The sequence below is a fragment of the Girardinichthys multiradiatus genome, chromosome 18 (genome assembly GCF_021462225.1).
Source record: "Girardinichthys multiradiatus isolate DD_20200921_A chromosome 18, DD_fGirMul_XY1, whole genome shotgun sequence".
Classification (NCBI taxonomy): Eukaryota; Metazoa; Chordata; class Actinopteri; order Cyprinodontiformes; family Goodeidae; genus Girardinichthys; species Girardinichthys multiradiatus.
This window is the reverse complement of record NC_061810.1, coordinates 37900681-37918023: the sequence shown is the minus strand read 5'-3', so window position 1 is coordinate 37918023 and position 17343 is coordinate 37900681. Positions and strand designations below refer to the sequence as shown.

At 37.3% G+C, this 17343-nt stretch overlaps 2 protein-coding genes across 3 annotated transcripts in view; one reads left to right on the top strand and one right to left on the bottom strand.

Moving 5' to 3' along the window:
- Positions 1–6079, top strand: part of sytl2b (synaptotagmin-like 2b) — a 29446-nt gene extending 23367 nt beyond the window's left edge. For both annotated transcript variants that reach the window (XM_047392402.1, XM_047392401.1), the window contains 3 exons: positions 1599–1701; positions 1792–1997; positions 5809–6079. In XM_047392402.1, coding sequence (XP_047248358.1) covers positions 1599–1701; positions 1792–1997; positions 5809–5957 — 458 coding nt within the window. In that variant the 3' untranslated portion in view covers positions 5958–6079. The remainder of the gene's footprint in view (positions 1–1598; positions 1702–1791; positions 1998–5808) is intronic.
- Positions 6080–7666: 1587 nt separating this feature from the next.
- Positions 7667–14525, bottom strand: si:dkey-4p15.5 (zona pellucida-like domain-containing protein 1). The gene is made up of 10 exons (XM_047392403.1): positions 14383–14525; positions 13790–13905; positions 13458–13684; positions 13159–13343; positions 10772–10844; positions 10578–10675; positions 10415–10495; positions 10117–10288; positions 9914–10013; positions 7667–8188 (listed from the first exon to the last, which is right to left on the bottom strand). Exons 1-10 carry the CDS (start codon positions 14508–14510, stop codon positions 8112–8114), a joined length of 1257 nt encoding a protein of 418 aa, XP_047248359.1. The 5' UTR covers positions 14511–14525; the 3' UTR covers positions 7667–8111.
- Between the last annotated feature and the right edge of the window lie 2818 nt (positions 14526–17343).

Genomic DNA, 17343 nt, shown 5'->3' with positions numbered 1-17343 from the left:
CCTCTGTTTTTTAAAAATTTGGTTATGGATGTAATTTATACATTTGAGTGGAAAATGTGCCATTATAAAGGCCAGCAAGAAAAAGTGGGAAGAAAACCAGATTTAAAATTACTTTATTGTTTTAGCTTCTTTCAACTCTTTTGTCCTGTTTAAATGAACCTGTTACAAACAGTGAGGAGATTCTTATTTGGTCATTAAGGACTCTTGTTCAGTGTTGGTTATTGGTCAAAATTTGAAACAAGACATATTGGCAATTTAACAATTATTTAATTTAACAAATAGGGGCCTCAATATACGCAGGAGAACTGAACACAACCACAACGCTCTGGCGCCTCCAACTCATACCGGTCACCAGCTTGGTCACACACTGCTGTGGAATGGCATCCCATTCTTCAACCGGCATCTGTTGCAAGTCAAACAGTGTGATTTTGTTTGGTCACTCTGGCACAAACAGAATGATGAAGCTGATCCAAGTGTTCAGTGGGGTTGAGGATAGGCCAGCAGGCAGCCCATTCAATCATCTCCATTCCAAAATACTGGAAGTGGTCAATGATAAACTCGGCTCTGTTGGGTGGAGTTCTGGTATCTTGGATAGAGTTCAGTCCCCAGGAGTAGAGAAAATAAACAGCATGAAAACAGAAAAAAGTATGGCACAACTCCAAACCCACCAAGACAGACACCTCCTCCTAAACTAACAGGCCAGACAGGGAGAGATGCAGGTCCATAGTAACTGGAGGAGCTGCAGAGATCAAGAAGAAAGTTCTTTTTGAAAAAAAAAAAGCCACAAGACATTCTGTTTGCAACAAGGCCCGTGGGACGCAGGCACCAAGAAAGTGGTCTGGTCAAGTGAGACAAAAACTGAGCTTTTGGGCCTACAGGAACGACTTTATGTATGGCTAAAAAACATTATACATCACTCTTAACACAACATTTTCACTATTAAACATGGTGGGGGCAACATCATGTTGTGGGAATATGGATGGAGCTAAATACAGAGCAATCCTTGAAGAAAACCTGCTAAAGGCTGCAAAGACTTGAGACTAGGGCAGAGGTTCAACTTCCAGCCGGAGAACGATCCTAAACAAACACCCAGAGTTATAGTGGATTGCTGTAGATAAAAGAATATTTGTTAGAGTGGCCCAGTTAAAGTTCGGATCTAAAACCAGTTGATTATCTGTGGTCAGACTTGATAAAAGTATGTCTCTATATGTACAAAGTTGTAAAAGGCATACCCCAAAACACCTGCACAAGTAATTGCAGCAGAAGTTGGCTCTACAAGGTTTTGGTTAATGGGGGCTAAAAACGAATGTACACCCCACTTTTCAGATTATTGTTTGTGAAAAAAATAAATAAACCCTGTATCATTTTTGCCTTAATTAAATTTTCCTTAAGTTCCTTCTTGTTGGTTCATAACAGAGAATCCCCAAAAAATACATTAAAGTTTATGGTTAGAATGTGAAAAAAAGGGAAAGGTTTTGTGCTGTTGCTTTAAAAAGTACTGTTTGGTACTTTTGAAAACGTTTGCAGGTCACTGATGCCCTTCAGAGGTTTTGTCAGTGTGGTCCCAGCTTCATGAACACATTTCCCTTTCTTTAAAGGTGTGACGAAAGATGTTTCCAACACTGGAGAGATTCATATTTGGGTGAAAGAATGCAGGAACCTGCCTTTAATCAGAGCCATCATCGACCCTTATGTTAAGTGGTATGCTACAGATAATTAATCACAAATAATATTAACATTTCACGCCTGATGTCTCAATAAATGTGACCCATGTTTCTTCTTTATTTCAAGCTTTGTGCTGCCGGACACAAGCAGGAAAAGCCGTCAGAAGACCCGTGTCCTGCGGAGAACTGCAAACCCAATGTTTAACCATACCATGGTGTATGATGGCATCAGTGAGGCTGATCTAATGCAGGCCTGTGTGGAGCTCACTGTATGGGACCGGGACAGGCTCGCAAGCAGCCTGCTGGGGGGGCTGAGGCTTGGAGCAGGAACAGGTAGCGATGGATGAACCTTGTATAGTACCTAACAGGTGTCACAATGTTTACCTGTGATTTTTACTTTTCTTCCAGTTTGCCAGACTTTCTTTAAATCATTTAAGTGGTCGCGATCAATGGTTATTAAGGCTTCCGAGGGTCTTTCAAGGTTTTTCTTTCTTATTGGCTGCTTTTTAGGACGCTGGCTGCCTGTCCAGTTTATGTACTCGATCAGGGGAGCATATCATACAATTTAAACTTAAAAATTAGGTAAATGTTTAGGAGAATGATAAACAAAGAAGTGTCAGGCTTTCAGGCTTACTATTTCCACCAGATGAACAGTATCTGAACTTCGTGTCTTTAGAAACAAAAAAGAATAAATCCAGCAAACAAGACCTGAGATTCATTAGGAATCTCGTTGTTTATGCTAAAATGCCATTTAAATTTATTTTTCATGGATTCAGCTAAAGGAACAGAAACAAAACGTGTTCTTTGGACAATCTGCCAGCAGCAAAGAGCCAAATATCTATTATTGAAATAAGTTGGGTTGTATATTGTGTGTAGACACAAGCCTGCTTAAGTCTAAAGAAAATACAGATCAAAATCTCTTCAATTGATTATGTTAACGTCTGACTAATTTCGTTGTCCGATGAGCTAACCCCTCCCTCCTACTTCCCCAAGTCTAAAGGGATTGCTCAAACCAGCTCTCCATCCAATGGGTCCTGACTTCCCCAAACCTGAAAGGTCTTACTAAGCAGGTTTACTGAAAGTTCTGTTTAAGCTGGTGTCGGGAAATGACTCGCCTAGCCTCTGACAGCCTTCATCCAAAAGTCTCGCCCTTCTTCAACTGGAGGTCTGGACGACTGAGTAGCCTATCGCAGTCATCCACACTTTCAACAGTCGCTTTTGTTCACGGCTGCTCATTCCCTAATTTTACAACTGGCTCTTGGTATATGGGCTAGGTTAATTTTAGTGGCTCGGCACGAGCCCCAAGGGCGCTGTTTTAACAAATCTGGCTTAAGGCAACCTCTAAAAACCTCCTAAAATATCTTAGAACCAGGCAACAAGACTTTTTACCACTTATGAAAAACCAAAAATACGGTGACTCAAATAATTGAATGTCCACGATTTAACTAGAATTTTATATGCTTTCTTTAATTAGTAATGCTTTTGCAGGGGTCAGTAACAGCTTAAATTCAGCAACACAAAATAATTTAAATTATAAAAATGAATCAATCAACTCAACCTGTCTTTCCCTGATGCCGAAACTAGTGGGTTTGAAGAGGCTTTGAAGACGGATGCTCATCCATGCACCTGATGGAGAAGATTCTTCTGGTAACAACGAGTGGTTTCTTGAAGGGAATATGACTTAATCTTCAGTTTTCTTCCTTTAAGTGGCAGGCACTGATGCTCCAGACTTTGATGGTTAAACAGGATCTTTGTTGTTATTTGTCTCAGAAGACAGTAGTTTCCAGAGGTTGAAGAGTTGAAGGAAACCCGGAAACATAAATGAGGTTGATTCAGGACTTCCAGAAGCCTGAACCTTAGAGCAATCAGCTGTTCACCAATCAAGTCCACTTCTGTTGTCTGGATAAAAAGCCTTTAGATTAAATCAGATTCTTAATCTTGAGGCACGGTCCTTTCTGGGTCCACGGGTTGATCCTCTTTTTAATGCAGTCGATCAGTTGGGCTGTGTCTCTGTTCCTTTTCCATCTAAGCTTCTTTTCTCCGTCCGAGCTTGTTCGCTGGTCTTCTGCGAGGAAACAACCCCGTTCCCTCCGTCAGCATTGCTTTTATGGTGCTTGATGCTTTCACCAGTCAGCCCCTTATTAGGCTTCTTAGTTATTGCGCAACCTATTCAGCTCAGCTTCTTGATTATTGCTCAATACTTTAGTCATGGTCATTGTGACCTACTGATTCTGCTTCTCAGCCTTGGAGATGCCGGTAATAGCCACACAGCTGGTCTGTAGTCGCATCCTCCCTTGCTCCCGTTTGCCTTGAAAAGGTTCGCTGTCAGCATGTATCTGGCTCTCGTCTCTCCTTGTCATCCTACAGTTCTTTCCCTAATCTGCTCAGTTTTAAACTTTACACAGTATTACACATTTCATTCTTCAGCTTTCAGCATTTACTTTAAAACACAGTTGCAAAACCATCACTTCATTCTTTTATTCTTGCTTCACAAATGATTAACGTTATATCTCTTTCATATATAGCTGATTGAGAATGTCAAACCTTAATGTTTTTTTACTCTAATTCTCAGTTCTTACCCACATTTCAATCATATGTCTTTTAACTTGTTAATCAAAGGTTACTAATTTCATTTAATACATGTGAAAGAATGTAAAATCATCATACATCATTGGATACTTATTGTTTATACTTCTGCAAAAGATAAGACAGATAATATGTGGCAGATAATATGTGGCTCCACACAGGCCTCTCCAGTCTCTCAGCTCCAGAATATGAGAACATGATTGTTTCACTCCCCACTGCTTCAACTGTGTGTTTTAATAATTATTGCATGGATTACACATAAGCATATTTATTGTAACTTTTATGGAGTTAACTGTGAGCAGTTACTAAATGTTTTATGGATTACATGGAAAGATGTCACCTTATTTTCACACTAACTAGAAGGAATACGTAAAGACCAGGTACAGCATTTAGTTCAGCAGGGAGCAAAAGCCTTGATTTTCCAAAAACAATTATCATCAAGTCAGATAATGGAAAATAAAAATAATATTAACTAATTTATGATAATAGGTTTTAAATCTGTCTACTAACTACTTATAATTAAAATATAACAATAAAGATATTTTTTAAAAACAGTATTATTACATTTTCAGCTACGAATCCTTAAAAACATTCTTGCCCACATCATCAACCCGGTGATTGGTTGGCTCGATTTTTAGCTGCACACATTTACTCCACACACTCAAAATGAAATAAATATAAACGGAGGACAAACATTTAAATGTGCCGCTGAAGTCCAAAGATTTTTAAAGACTGAAACATTATGAGTCACTTGATATTCTTATAGGACATTTTTTGTTAAAGCTGTCTGAGCCTTTATTAGGTTTTCTCATTTGAAATCAGCTGCAGGTTTTCTGACTGGCTGCTTTCCAGAGTCCTTTTTGCTAAACAAACTAAAAAAAAAAAAAAAACAATAACCGCATGTGGATTTCAATTCAATTCAAAAATACTTTATTAATCCCAAAGGGAAATTTTTGCTGCCTAAACACTGACAATGACACATTCTATTGAAAGCTTTGGCAAAAAAGATTTTTTTTACAAATATATTCTCCCTTGGATTCATGTTTGGCCGTCTAACTTCTTAGAAAACAGCCAAAATGAACAGAAATGCTATTGTATCTTTCCACATATTATATAGTTTGTTGTTTTTTAAAGATTTTGAGTATTTTACACATTTTTGTGAATGAAATCTATGTTTAAAAAAATGAATTTTGGTCACTTTTACTTAATGGGCCCCACCAGAAAAGTAAACACAGATGAATCAAATTTTACTATAACAAAGTCTAGAAAAAATGTCAGAAATCTAAACCACAAGGACGCTGTGATCTATTTAAGATTTGAATTATGTTTTAAGATCAAAGTGTTGAGAAAATAGCAAACCCTAACCTTCATAAAAAAGACATTAATTAAAACACATGACACCAGTGAAAATGAAAAGTAATTCTAAGAATGCTGTACAAAAAAGGCTAAATATTTAAAAGTCTTATAGTAAATATAGCTGAGCCTGTTATCCAGACGTTACCACCGAATGATCCTGTATTTGCTGCATGTTTCTGGATGTTTCCTTCTCTCTGCGCAGGAAGAAGCTATGGAGCCCTGGTGGACTGGATGGATTCTGGCCCGTATGAGGTGGCGCTTTGGGACCGCATGATAGCCTCTCCCAGTGAATGGGTGGAGGATGTGCTGCCGCTGAGAATGTTATATTCTGCTAGAACAGCTCTAAAATAAGTACACCCAACTGCTATGGGAAGTATTTATTTGTCTTTGTTAAATTATTGTTTTAAACTCAGTTACTGAAACTGTATCAGGATCTTTATAACTATGTTTGAGAGGTTTGAGCACATGATGCAGAAAAAGCGAGCAATTATTTGTATTTTTCGCATTTTGAAGTAAGAGTGTAATACCACTATTTATTACTCATTTGCCATTTTGTCAAATGAGTAATAAAAGCAGGTTTGGATACTGCTGTGAGTTTTTGGTGAATTTATATTAAAAGGTAAGAAAAGCTTCTATTTAATTTTATCACAGCACCTTAAAGCTCTTGCTGTGACATTTAGATCTTGCAGCTCGTACCTTGTGCCAAAAATACTCAAATATAATACAAATGAACCACAACGGGTCATGTATTTTGTAATTTTTAAAACTTAGAATGGGATTGCTTAACTTTCTGAATTATGTTACACATAGCCTACTTTGAGTCACAAAATTCTGGGAAGTCACATTTACAAAATATGCATCTTCGCCATTTTCCTTATACAGTATATATCTAATGAGATATTATGATCCGAAGCTGTTTGTGTTTTATTATTACACCTACCTGTTTTCCATGTAGGTTTCTCACCTTAGCTGTATTTAAGGTCCTGTTTTCTGTCCCTTCATGTTCGGGTTGTCTGTTGTCACCATTGCTGTCTATCTGGTTCCTGTAAGTTCATCATTTGTTACAATAAAATACATCCATCCACCAAGCACCAGCTGATGTCCTATTGCCACTTCGGTCCTGCTCAAACACAGTCCGTGACAAGGTGGCTCTTCTACATGATCATGCTGATATGTTAGCTGTCAGTGTGGAACCCATACAACTACAACCTGCTGTTTGGTACCTTTACGATACTTATTTTAGAATCAGCTTTATTGGCCAAGATTGTGTGCACAAACAAGTTGTTTGAGTTCGGTTTCAAGAGCTCAAAGCGTACAGACTTAAGTATGAATATATTAACTTTAGAGGAAATAAAGATAAAATAAACAGTATGTACATGTACTGAGTGTGTATATACAGCCATTTTTTTATGTAAAGAGAAAGAGAGGTGGGTTGTGATAGTACAAATATACTTATTTTTGTTTCACTGTAGAGTAGCTGACGACTCAGGCTGTAAGGTGTTCATCAGAGAAACTGGGGGAAAAAAACTGTGTCTGTAGTGGCTGGCTTTTTGCAAATAGCACTCTTTATATTTGTCATTTTGTCTGTAGTGAAACAGCCAGTAGATTTTATTCTGTATCCTTGCTTTGTTGCTTTAAAACTGTAATTATTTCAGCTGTAACTACTAAAAATTCCTTTGACTGAAGATGTCTCAATTCAGTCCCAGGTATTGTCTCTCCAGATTGAGGTATTTTTAAATACTGCTGTGTTTACTTTCAAAGGACCTGGAGATGACCTATCCTCTAGCTGATTTCAGCTAACAGCTTTTTGCAGCTAAAATTCTATTTAATATATATCAAAATGTATTTATAGATGTGACCAAAGACTTAGCAACATATTGTGTCTTTGTAACATTGTGACAGGACCTGAAGATCCAATTTGAAATATGATCTCTACAAATTTGTGTTATTTGTGGACAAATTATTTAATCCTTGGTGTAAAATTCACAGATCAGTGTTTTAAAAGCCGTTTTACTGTGTTTTCGTTAATTCAGAGTAAAGAAAAAAACTACAACAGAAACTGTTTTGCTTGCTTATTGATTCTTATGATCTACATACATATACCATACATATCTGACTTGACAAACAGGAAGATGTAAATGAAAGGTTTACACCAACATCTTGTCAAAACAAGATTTGTTCTGTCTTTTACAAAAGAGTTAAACACTTTTTGTTATTCCCAGCAAAAAACTATTAGAATAATAGATAATAATAATCATTAAATACTTCAACTTGAGAACAATAAAATGATCATGACGTACAATTCACTGTTATTTGACACCAGCTGAGCCCTTGTTTTCTTATTAACAAATAATAAAAATTATATTAACTGTAACATTGCATTTAAATTTCATGACTACTTCATCTAGTGTTGATCTAGTGTTTTGCAGATGATGCTGTGATGGGTTTTAAGACGGCCTTCGTTCTTAGTCAGATACTGTTAGCCCATGAGATCTCTTTGTCATCTTATGTGGAACACCAAGCAAGCACCAATGAGAACAGCAGTGATGAAAATGCAGACACAATACTCTGAGCTGATGAGGCTAGAAGGAATAAAGAGAAAATGATACAGTAAGTTATTTTGCTTATAGCAAAAAAGGGAAAATCTAAACACAAACATCAGTTATAATTAATTCTTACTTTGAAAAACTGACATGCTTTCATCATTTTCAAAACAAAGAGCAAAGAGAATATATTCAGCGTGTCAGTAACTTAATCATTCAAATATGTTGACATATTTAAATTAAAACTGTGAATATTGCATTTTTTTTTCTTTTATTGACGTGATTAAATAAATAGTCACAAGGGGAAAATCTTTTTAATAGTCTTAGAAAACTGAACATTTTAGGAAATATTTTTATTACAACATACATCATTCCCAAAGGTCAAATAAGCAAATTGTAAAAACCACTGAGGGTTAGGACAAGCTAGAATGTCTTTTACTATTATTTACATCCCTTTTAAAGATGTCCCTAAACATTATGGAAGCTTGGTGACCCATCTAGATACCACTTTGCTGCAGTTCCCAACAATGAGCTTTGGAGATTCTTTTTTTTTCCTTTTTTTACCATCCTGATCGCTCTGGAGGATGGAAAGATTAACATCCTCTTTCAGTTTACCAGAGCTCCGTTTAAACTGTTCAGTTATTAATCTAACTGTCCATACTGGACAGGTTTAGGAGACTATTTTCTTTCACTCAGTTTCTGAACATTGGTGACCAATGCACATGCATGCGTACTTAAATTGTATGTTTTCTTCTATTTCCCATTTTGAAAAATGACTGGGGCATATGTATTATGTCATACCTTCTCTTCTCTCACACGCACATATTTTAGTGGGCATACAAGGTTAATTACAGGATTTAAAAGGTTACTTAAATCTTTCAGAAACATGGCAGAAAACTTGAATAAGCTAATTTCTTCAATCTAGTATTTATTTATGTTTTGTTATTTCTCAGTAAAGAAAAAAATGATTGTAATATTCTGTAGAATATCTTTGTGCTGAGGTTTTTTGCAATCTCAAACTGTATCCTGCTAAGGATAAAGTGTGAAATATGATTTTTTTTTCCTCTACTTACCTAATGTGGTCTCTTTTCTCATCTAGCAAGGGCAGCGCCTGTGAGTGGGCAGCAAAGCCTCGGTGACCCGTCCCCCCCTTGTCTTGTGTCATGATGTATGTTTGGATGGGTTGTACTGGAATTCTAATTTCCCCTCGGAGATCAATAAAGTATCTTTGAATTGAATTGAATTGAATTGAATTGAATTGAATTGAATTGAATTGAATTGAATTGAATTGAATTGAATTGAATGCAGCCTTTACTTTCCCAGAACTAAAAAGTTTCCCAGTATTTTCTGGAAATTACAAAGTACTTTCCCAAAACGTACTAAGTACGTTGCTTGAACCTTTCTGGAACTACTTTCTCAGACGTTACCAGGTTTTTTCCTGGAACAGGTAATTTTTCCAGGATGTTACTTTAAAGTTTGGGAAAGTTCCATGAAGGTACCTCATACGTTCCATGCAGGTTCCAGAAAAGTAACTTTTACATTACCAGAAAGTGCCAGGAAAGTATCTGGTTAGTTCAAAGAAAGTTCCTGGTAGGGTTCACGAAAGTTACCTTTAAGTTCTGGGAAAGTACAGGTTGTGTTATGTAATGCTACCTAATAGTTGTATTCATAAATTTTACAGCTGTGTATTCTTTTCGTTTGAGACTTTGTTACTCATAGTGTTGGGGGAATGAATTTTTAAAGTGTTTTAGTTTAAAGACGCACCGGTGGTCTTTTGGTGAACAACTATGGGACGAGAGGTGATTGTAGCATTGGCCGGCACATCCTCAGCTGCTCTTCTTCTACGGCCTTGAGCACCACAGTTCTGTTGTAAAGAAAGAAAAAGAAACATCAAACTGAGGCCTGTTAATTCTTCCTGCAAGGCTGTACATAATCTTTAAATTGTTATTGGATTTTAGTTGGCTCACAGGCAATAAGGAGCTACATGTGGCTGTCTCACAGAGTCTGGTGACGCAGTGCAGGAAGAAAGTGGAAACTGTCATATTTTTGTGCTCCACGAATCTGAAGGCTTCAAAGTTGAATAGAGCTTTCTGCGAAACTCCGTTTGCCTCTATTTTAGTTTGTGAGTCACGATTACACCTTGAATGCAACAAGACACGGGTGGTTTGTTAAAACAGTAAAAGTACAAAGGGTTCCCAGGAGGGTTGAGTGTCATATCAACAGGAAGAAGTTGTCTCTTGATGCTGTGACATGTGTCCGACTCACCCAACAAAGAGGTCATAATAGGTCGTTTGCATGGGATAAGGAGTTGTGGTGGTGTAACATCTGTCCAGCAGCAAGTTGAACCTTTAGGCAGGAGAGGTACAGTTTCAGTGTTTTTCTTCTTTTGCACTGATGTGGTTGTTTTAAATTGTCAAAGATGAAATACCTCTCTGTTAGATTGGTCGCTTCTACTGCAACATAAATCTTGGTTTTAAGGTTGAGTCCTGTTGATGGAATTGTTAGTAATTTTGTGTATTGTGAATCCTGTTTTGGGAAAAAGGAAAAAAAAATCAAATCAAATAAACTGACCAATTTCAATATTAGGATTTTTAAAGAATTCAAGACGAGAGCAGCTCTTACTTGGTAGAGTTCCATTCTCAGTGTACTGACGAAGCTACCATTGTTGTCTCGTATGGCAACATTAACACCAGATCTGAATGAATAGAAAAACGCCTATGTGATTAGAGGCATCAAAATATACCAAGAAGTTTCAAAATAATTACCGTTTCAAAGACGCTAAAAATTTCTGTTAAAATAATTTTAATGAGATGTCTACAAAAGTGAGTGACAGGAGTTTTATCACTGTGTGGGTGATAGACATAACATACTGCTTCCCTCGCCTACCTGTTGCTGCTCACTGCAATTCAGCTGGCTAAAGAGGCCAATGTGTTATTCTGTGAAGACCACAATGACTAAAAGTTGTATTTTGGACCATAAGCATGTTTACTTGTTAAATTTTGCAGGTGTTTCCATTGTCAAAGGGGCTGCATTGTAGGAATTATTCATTTGTCGCTTTTTTAATTAAAACTGGAAATACTTTGAAAAAGTTATTCATAATTATTAAAATGATTGAATAATTTATGAAATACATAAATGTATGTTTGTTTATAATGATTACATGGTTTCTGAGTATCTTCTACTTTTTCTTCCTTATTACTCAGTTCATGCTACCCCACAGCTGCAGCAGCACATTTGCTAAACTATATTCACCCGTTCCACGCTCCAGAAATCATAGTCTCATTATTTAAGCTCCTTCAACTATGACTTGCTGGATTCTATTGTTGTTCCTCCCAGGTTTCCTGTATTACTCTGCATTGCCTTTGTCCAGCAGTGTTTACAAGTTCCCATTTTGTTTCATATTAAACAGCTCCTCTTATGATTCTGCCTTCCCTGTGGTTGTGTTTGGAGCCTCCAACTCTTCAATTCTGTCAGTTGTCTAATTATTTCATAGTTCTTGTACTACATTGCACGGCTACATGATTTCAGTTGTTACTTTAAGTTATCACATATGCCTCCCCCATCACATGTTTTATAGAAAGTAAGCTTCAGACCAATGAGCATGAATTGAACAGTTTTAGCACCATCTTTGACAGGTAAGGTTGACATACTGTATACAATTATTTCATGATGAGTCCCAGCACATTATTCAGTACTCCATTATTGAGTGTCTCAATGCGACACATAAATTAATTATTAAATAAGAGTTTAATCATCTATGGGTCATGACCGAAAGAACGAGATCTCAGATACAAGCGGCTGAAATGAGCTTCCTCCGTAGGGTGGCCGAGCACTCCCTTAGAGATAGGGTAAGGAGCTCGGCCATCCGGGAGGTGCTCGTAGTAGAGCCGCTGCTCCTCCACATCGAGAGGAGCCAGTTGAGGTGGCTCGGGCATCTATACCGGATGCCTCCTGGACGCCTTCCTCGGGAGGTGTTCCAGGCACGTCCCACCCGGAGGAGGCCCAGGGGACGGCCCAGGACGCGCTGGAGGGACTATGTCTCTCGGCTGGCCTGGGAACGCCTTGGGTCCCCCCGGAGGAGCTGTAGGAGGTATCTGGGGAGAGGGACGTCTGGGTGTCTCTGGTGAGTCTGCTGCACCCGCGACCCGGTCCCGGATAAGCAGAAGATGACGAGTACGAGTGTTTAGTCATTCCACAACTAATTAAAAAACAATTAAAATTTAAATCCCTCAAATGTCAAACCATATATAGTTATTTTATGGTTCCTGCTGTGCAGTGCATCATGGAATAATATACTAAATATAATACTACTTTTACTACAAAGAAAGTGCCAAATGCTCTTTAACATCTGATTGGTTAGCCTGCACAGCAAGTAAACTTTAGGGCAATCGCTTTGTTAGCTGCTGCACCTAATTAAACATTGAAACAAGTGCATATTTTTTGCAGCATATATAATTGAAAATGTTTTCAATAAATTATCTACAATTTTGTATTTTATTTTGATTAGTAAGACATTCAAATAATCCTAGCATAATTTAAAAAAATATATAAACTGTGGCACCTTTTGATATTTATAGTTTGTGACCAAAAAATGAATTTACATATGTATTTAAAATTACATCATGTTAATCACATGTTTAATAATTACATATTTAATATTAGGATTTGTTTTTTACTGTATTCTTTTCAGTTACACATTTGAGTAATTATTAATTGGTGGATTTATATAATAATTTTGGATGTACGTTTTATAGCCAAAATAATAATTAGAGATAATTAGATATATAATAGATAACATTATTATAGCTCTAATAATCATATTGTTAAAATATATCAGCAGCAATATTAATATTTGTTTCTTTTCTCTTTTGAATAAAAGCAATTACATCATGGTGCACATTTATTACCTTTTTCATGTAAAAACCATGAAAATGCAGTGTTTTTACTGAGTCATCATCCCCCAGGCTCCCATATGAGTTACACATATGGCTGTCTCCTTGCATACTCACACACTGAGCTGAGTGTTGTTGATCAGGTACTGCATCGGGTACTTGCAGGAGAACATATATTGGATCTGTGGTCGATAGGTGATCATGCCTGCAGCTGGGTCTACAGAGATGATACTGCCGGAGATGTTCACAAACTGGACCTTCGAGAAGTCTGAAAATTGTCCGGTTCCAACCTGATCGGTTATCTGTTAAATAATGATATTTAACACAAAATATAAAACACAATTAAAAACTTCAATAAATATTTCACTAAAATGTACTGAATTTCAACCATGTTGGAGGTGAGGTGAATTAAATACCTGAAACTTATTACCGCAGTCTGTGAGAGATGTTTCATTTATAGGGAATCTAAATTTTAAAACTGGTGGAGTAACATTCCAGTCGGCTTTTCCATAGCATTGAGGGTTCTTCATTATATTGTTTGGGACCATCATTGACTCATTGTACTGAACATTATAAACAGGACAAATGTAGATGCTGAGGTCCATAAATTTGGTGCCACAGGTTACGTTTATATCAGAGTTGTCTGGAAGTGGTAAAAAAAATAAATAAAAAAATAGAAAAGGGTTGTGGATTGAAACAATGAAAGTTAAAAGAAAAACATTAATACATCCAAGAAAAGAAGTCGAACCTGGAGGTCTATAAGTACTGCTGAGAAGGCAGGCATCTGGAATCTGGGCATCAGCCTGCAGAAACAGGCCAAGCTGCCACACAAGGATGACCAGCATCATTGAATTCAGAGTAGATCTGTAGGAAAGCAGCAAACAATATATGAACTGAGGCTTGCACCATGTCATTGAGAGTGCTAGGGCTTGTGAAGGACACTTTTTAAAAACAGACAATTTTTATTATTGTCACAGTTGCCTGAAAGAGTCTAAAAGACACGTTTGTTACATGACAGTTTTTGCGACAGTTGCTTAAAGTTTAAAAAAAAGTTTAAAAATATGCTCTGTTGAGATTTTTTGTCTTTGTTAATTTTAGAAAAAAAATCTTTCTTCACATGAAGTCACTGATATGACCCAAATTCAATAACATTCCAAACTCTTGTATTTCAGGAAAATGTAAAATAACATTGAATTACATCAAATAGATCTTAAAATTGAAAGAATGTTTGTAATTCTGTTTTTGCAAAACAAAAAAGGACATGAGAATTTTACTGCAGTATAATAATAATAAATAAAAATCTGAAGAAACAGACTAGAAGAGATTTTTTTCCAGACTCACCTGTATGTCTTCATCTTGTGTCTTGCTCTCCTCTGTGGCCGAATCCCTCCATTTATGTCTGGCTCTACATGGGTGTGAGCACCAACACAATAGGGTAACCTGAACTGGCTTTTAATTTCATTTTTCATAACACTTGACGTATTCTTCTGCTTCTAAGTTTCTGCTTCTATGAATAGTTTGTTTTTTGAGTGAAAAGTTGAAACTGGACATTTAATTTTAAATCTGATTATGTTTAGTCACCAGAACTTTTGTAAATATTAACCATTTTTTGCGTATATGGCCACTGACAGACAAAGTCAATCCATCGCTGTCATTGTATTTTCTGCTGCTTCAAAATCCTAGTTGAAGACAACGGGAGAGCTCCTCCCTGACTAATAATAGTAACAGAGACCCCAAGAAATCAATTAACCTCATGCAAACAGCAGATCTCTATCAGGACCCTCTTACATGCTTTAATCATATTTTTAAATCTATTACATATCTGGATCAGTGATTGGATGTCAAGTGTTTATCTTTCAGTTCTTTTCAACTGGTAAAGGTCTCCCAATTGTTTTGTGGGAGCGAAGGTATTTTTAAGGGATCCTTTTTTTTGTTATGGCCTCAGGCTGTGAACTTTAAATAGAAAAATAGAAAAATGTCCCAGCTGTTTTGTACACTCTGCAAACAAAAGACACACCTATCTGAGAGGTATCCAAACACTTTTGTGGAGCATCCTGACACCAAAAGGAACCATGATTCCCAAAGGATGCTATCATAATACAAAAGCCTGAATGAGGGTTCCCAATAGGTTACTTGAAGTGTATCTAATGTCAAATACCAGTTTTAGTCTCTCTGTTATTATTGATAAACAGTATTTGTCTCCCAGCAATACCATCTGTGTTAGTGCTGACACAAACCCTGGAGCCAGAAGCACTCATTGTAGTCACCCAAGGGGGAGAGTGACAAAGGAATACAATATGGGTCAGGACATGTACTCAAAGATGAATGTACATGCAGGATGTTTTGCAAAAAGCTTGTGCTTTATGTCATCTTAAAACAAGAAAAACATTGGGTTTTAATAAAAATATGGCTAAAATATATGGCTATGGATTTCGTAAAGAATTTGCATTGTTATATCGTTAAATACAACACTTAAATACAGTAAATTCATTAAATGCAGAAAACCTGAAATGTTTAAAGCAAAAAAGGCACGCAGCCAGTTAAAAGACAAACACCTTTTCACAGTGATACATCGAACTGTAAGGTTGGTGGAAAAGAGAGCCACTCCAAAGATGTCATCACAAAGGAGGAGTTTGACATGATCTGAAGGTGTGTTATAACTGAGGTAACAGTGTTCCTAAAAGACATGGTAAGCCGTTGGAGTCCAGAATCAACCCTGTAAAATCTATCAAACAAGGTATGAAGATGGTAAATAATTTCCAACACCTATATTCTGTTTTAATCTTTTTCTTTCTTACGGTTTTGAACTTGAGAAATTATTAAGGTTTTAAAAGCAGTATTATTATGGTGTGAAAATTATTACATGACTTTTGTTTTGTTTTGTTTTTTTAAAAACATTTTATTAGTGTTAGTCTCTGCCCGAACCTGCCTCACTCCTGTCCAAACACTAACCTCTGAACCAAAAATGAACTGTTGAACTCTGCCTACCAAGAGGAACCCAGTGACTCTTTTCACATGGCTGATGACTGATGGTTAGCCCCAAAGACTGTGAACTTCATCTCATTCTTCAGAACTAAAGGGGGGATGTTGGGACCACAGCCATGGTTACAATGTGAAAGGCCAGTACAAACTTTTTTGGAACTTTCAAAATAAATTGCATTAACCTACTTCCGGCACAGCCAGGAAACGGGGTAACTGCGGACTTCCAGTGACGTCACTGGTCAAATAAAAGCATCGCTCTTGCTACATCCTGCCTCTTCCACACGGCCTCCAGAGGGACCGGATAAGGGAATGTTGAGTGTTGAGGTAATGCTATCACTGATATTCTTGCGGCCTCAACCTCTCCCAGTCCGGATGTCGTGAGAAAGAACAGATGAAGAGCAGGAAATTAAGATTAATGCAAGTTTAATTTGGAAGATAATAAGTCCAATGATTTCTAATGCAAAATGAATATACAAAATAACACAAAGAAAGAAAATTACATTAGGCCCTTACGGAGAGAGATCGCAGATTTCAGCAAAGCATGGCTGTCTTTACCCAGATGTCTCTGTCATTACAAGTTTCAGTACATCTTTATACCGTTGACTTCGAAGCTTACTGACTATGCCTTCCCCTTTTGCCGTCTGGTGTTGTAAATCAGCCAAGCTCCCTTGTGGTGTCTATACCATGCCCAAAAGTTTACCTTTATTGCTTTATTGTCCCTACAGCCAGCTTTTACTGCTTGCAGCTGTTGAGAACTTCCTAACCTCTGTTTCACCCTTGTTCTATCCTGACTCCTGCTGTGATCTGTGATCTCTCGTCAAGGCTCACTCATGTTAAATCTCAGTTTAATGTTCTCACATGCAAACTAAACTAATAGCATGAAATTACATGATTTTAATTCTCAACAGGAGGCAGTGCGCTAATATCTCTTTGCTGGCAAACAGACATAAACTCTTCAAACTGGATCCAAGGGTGTCATAAGATCATGCGATCATATGCACAAGTTAAGTACTGATGAATTACTGTTGAAAGAATCCGGTATTCATTCATAAAAGGGAGATTAAAGTATGAGCATTGCTTTGCTTTCTCTCTGAGGCCTGCAGAAGCAAACTGTGTTCCAGAGTTCCCTGCAGAGACGCGGTCTCTACGAAGCTGAGTCTGAAGGAAGGACAACAGGAGCCTCATCCTGTGGTAACGTGCAGTGTGGTCAGTGGACAGAACGGGCCGCCCATCCACAGCTACGGAGGTTAGCTGGAAGCTAACCCTTTGTTCACAGGGGACCTTTCTTCAAACGTCGTCGTCACCTGGACAACTCCTAAG

Excerpts from the sequence above, each read along its gene's own strand:
- si:dkey-4p15.5 (XM_047392403.1), bottom strand. The coding sequence starts at position 14,510 with ATGAAAAATGAAATTAAAAGCCAGTTCAGGTTACCCTATTGTGTTGGT. Across the intron at positions 13,344-13,457 it reads ACTGCGGTAATAAGTTTCAG|ATAACCGATCAGGTTGGAAC; the intron begins GTATTTAATTCA and ends ATTATTTAACAG. Across the intron at positions 10,845-13,158 it reads AACAACACTCAGCTCAGTGT|ATCTGGTGTTAATGTTGCCA; the intron begins GTGAGTATGCAA and ends CTATTCATTCAG.